Below are 2,841 nucleotides of genomic sequence, written 5' to 3' on the forward strand. Positions count from 1 at the left end.
TGTTTGGAGCCTAACAATATTTTATATATCTAAGTCATATATGTCACTGCTTGCACGTACATTTGTTTGCTTGTAAAATACAAATATAGTGGACTAGGACAGGCAAAAACAGTTAATGTTTCATCATGTTCTACCTTAAGTTTAGGCACATATTTATAAATCTCGGTAAGTGTGGGATACGTATAACATGAAATAACCCTCAAATTTACACTACCGTTCAAACAGGCAAATTTCTTTGTTTTTGTTTTTGTCTACATTCTACAACAATACTGGGGTTAGTTGTTATTTTAAGACACAAAGGTTAACCTTTCTGTAATGGTTCCTGCAAAAACAGTATTGTCAAGTGCATTTGCAAAATCCGTCAAGCACCATAATGAAACTGGCCATGAAGGCCATCCCTGGAGGGCGAGACCAAAACCTACCTCTGCCGCAGACGAGAAGTTCATTTAGAGTTATCAGCCTGAAAAATGACCAATTAACAGCACCTCAGATTAGAGGCGTTATGAAGTCTTTACAGAGCATAAGTAGCATACACATCTTACCATTACCTGTTTAAAGCAGATTAATGCTTTTTTGGACGCCTTCAGCATTCATTTACATTGTAGAAAGAAATAAAAATCAGGAACGATCATGGAATTCAAAAGTGACTCCAAACTTTTAAACGGTAGTGTAGTATAGAAGATGAGTGAGTGAGTGATTACACGTGACCATCATGACATACTCCTAGTCTGATTCAGTCTGATTCAAGTATTTATAATAATAATAATAATAATAATAATAATAATAATAACAAAATAGTGTACCTCCTGTTCATAACTGTGTTTTTTTATTTTTTATTTCAGGAGTACTATCACTTAAAAAATGTATTGGTATTCATCTGCATGCATAATAAGGGAAATGTAATTATTAACTACTGTGTTTTTATCTTGAATTTGTGTTTATGATTTAACATATTTTCAAGTTTGTCTCAACTATAAAATGAATTAATTGACCATAATGGGGCAATATTATGTTTAAATGTATGTATGTTTTGATTTACCTGTTCAACAGAACACAGACAGAACTTAAACAGAGAATCTTTAAATTGTAAAACAAGAGCAGTGCCATTTAAGGGAGTGCACTATCATGCATTAAATGTAGCTTTAAACTGAGCAGATGGGAGAGGAGTACCAATGGTGTTTTACATAATTTTAAATGGGATGTGGGGTTACAATACATATGAGCATTTCAATTATATTTTCCAACACAATAAAACATGACATTTAGCAATTAGAAGCAACTTATATCTTTATTTCAGTGAACATTTGCAGTAGGCTTTTGTTTACCCGTGGCACAAAGAAAGTAGTACACGAATAAGGGCCGCACAGCATCATCTCTCAGTCCATAAATAAGTGGACTTAGACAGCGTGGCAAGACCAGAACTAACAAATAATTTATGTAACGCAGGTCTATATAAAGTTTAATGTTGTCAATCTTTGATGCAGCTTGCTCAATAATGCTAAAAAGAAAAGAGGTGAGGCACAGACCCAACTGAATGAGATGCAGCAGCACGGTCTTGTGAGCTTTTATAGCAGAGTCCTTATTGCAGGAAATGGACCTTGCTGTGATCAAAATGCTAATATAAGTGAAAATGATGATCATAGAGACTGACACAAAGTAGACTATGTTAAATCCTCGATAAACATCGGTTTGCCACTGTTTGACAAAAAGTGTTTCTCTTCCACACAATACTTGTAAGGTGAAATAGTTAGAATCAGTTACTATTATATAAAATACGTCAATTACAAAGTTTATGGAACCAATAAACCAAATGATTCCAATAGCAACATGAGTCCTTCTCTGCGTGGCTATTTCAACATGTTTTAGAGGAAAGCATATGGCCACATAACGCTCTAGTGACATCACTGCCAGGTTTAAGGGTGCGTTACGGAAAGTTGTAACTGAAACAAAAACTATGAAAGCACAAGCAGCAGTGAATAACTTGAGTAAAGACAGACTCACAATGAGTAACATGGATGTGAAGAGAAGTTGAATTGAGTCATTGAGAAGCATGTGGGCAAACAGAATGTAGCGTGGAGTCTCTTTAAAAACAGGCTTACTCCAAAGACTGTAGACCATGATGATATTTAAAGAAGTAAAGAATATAGACAGGAACATTGCAAAAATAATTTTGATTATTGCTCCATCAGACAGCACAACCTGAAATATTTGTTGTGCAAACAAAATTCCACCACTACTCTGATTAAGTGACATAATATAGTTAAAAATATAATGACAGTATTTACAGATATAAACAAATAATATATAAGCCACTACAAGAAAAAACTACCTCCCTACATGTTAGGTTTTCAAAGACAACTATTTTAAATGATGTGCATGTACAGATTTGTTATGTCCTGCACAGAATCCCACTTCTAGTTTATAATGGACATCATGTGGGCCACAGGAGAGATGATGACACACCTCTTAGTGGAAACATTAGAAATTACCTAATTACACTTTTCTAGTAGCCACATACACTTACCAACTGCTTTAGGTGCATCTTGTTAGTACTCTGTTTGCCTTCACAGCTGCCTTAATTCCTTATGGCACAGATTAAAAAAGTGCTCAAAAAATTCTTTAGAGATTTTGGTCCATGTTGACATGATAGCATTATACAGTTGATGCAGATATGTCGACTGCACATCCATGATACAAATCTCCCATTCCACCATATCCCAAAGGATTGTATACTTTGCTGGATACCAGACTCTAATGGATTGGAATCTGTTGACTGTGGAGGCCATATGAGTACAGTAAACTCGTTACAGTATGTTCAAGAAACAAGTTTGAGATGAGTTT

The 2,841-nt window shown here is 34.9% G+C and overlaps 1 protein-coding gene across 1 annotated transcript; it reads right to left on the reverse strand.

The window, feature by feature from the left end:
- Nucleotides 1–1,293: 1,293 nt before the first annotated feature.
- LOC128507873 (odorant receptor 131-2-like) lies at nucleotides 1,294–2,253 on the reverse strand. The gene has a single exon (XM_053479005.1). It carries the CDS (start codon nucleotides 2,251–2,253, stop codon nucleotides 1,294–1,296), a length of 960 nt encoding a protein of 319 aa, XP_053334980.1.
- Between the last annotated feature and the right edge of the window lie 588 nt (nucleotides 2,254–2,841).

This window comes from Clarias gariepinus, chromosome 19 (genome assembly GCF_024256425.1).
Source record: "Clarias gariepinus isolate MV-2021 ecotype Netherlands chromosome 19, CGAR_prim_01v2, whole genome shotgun sequence".
Lineage (NCBI taxonomy): Eukaryota > Metazoa > Chordata > Actinopteri > Siluriformes > Clariidae > Clarias > Clarias gariepinus.

Bases quoted from the DNA above. Each gene is read 5' to 3' on its own strand.
- LOC128507873 (XM_053479005.1), bottom strand. From the start codon at position 2,253: ATGTCACTTAATCAGAGTAGTGGTGGAATTTTGTTTGCACAACAAATA.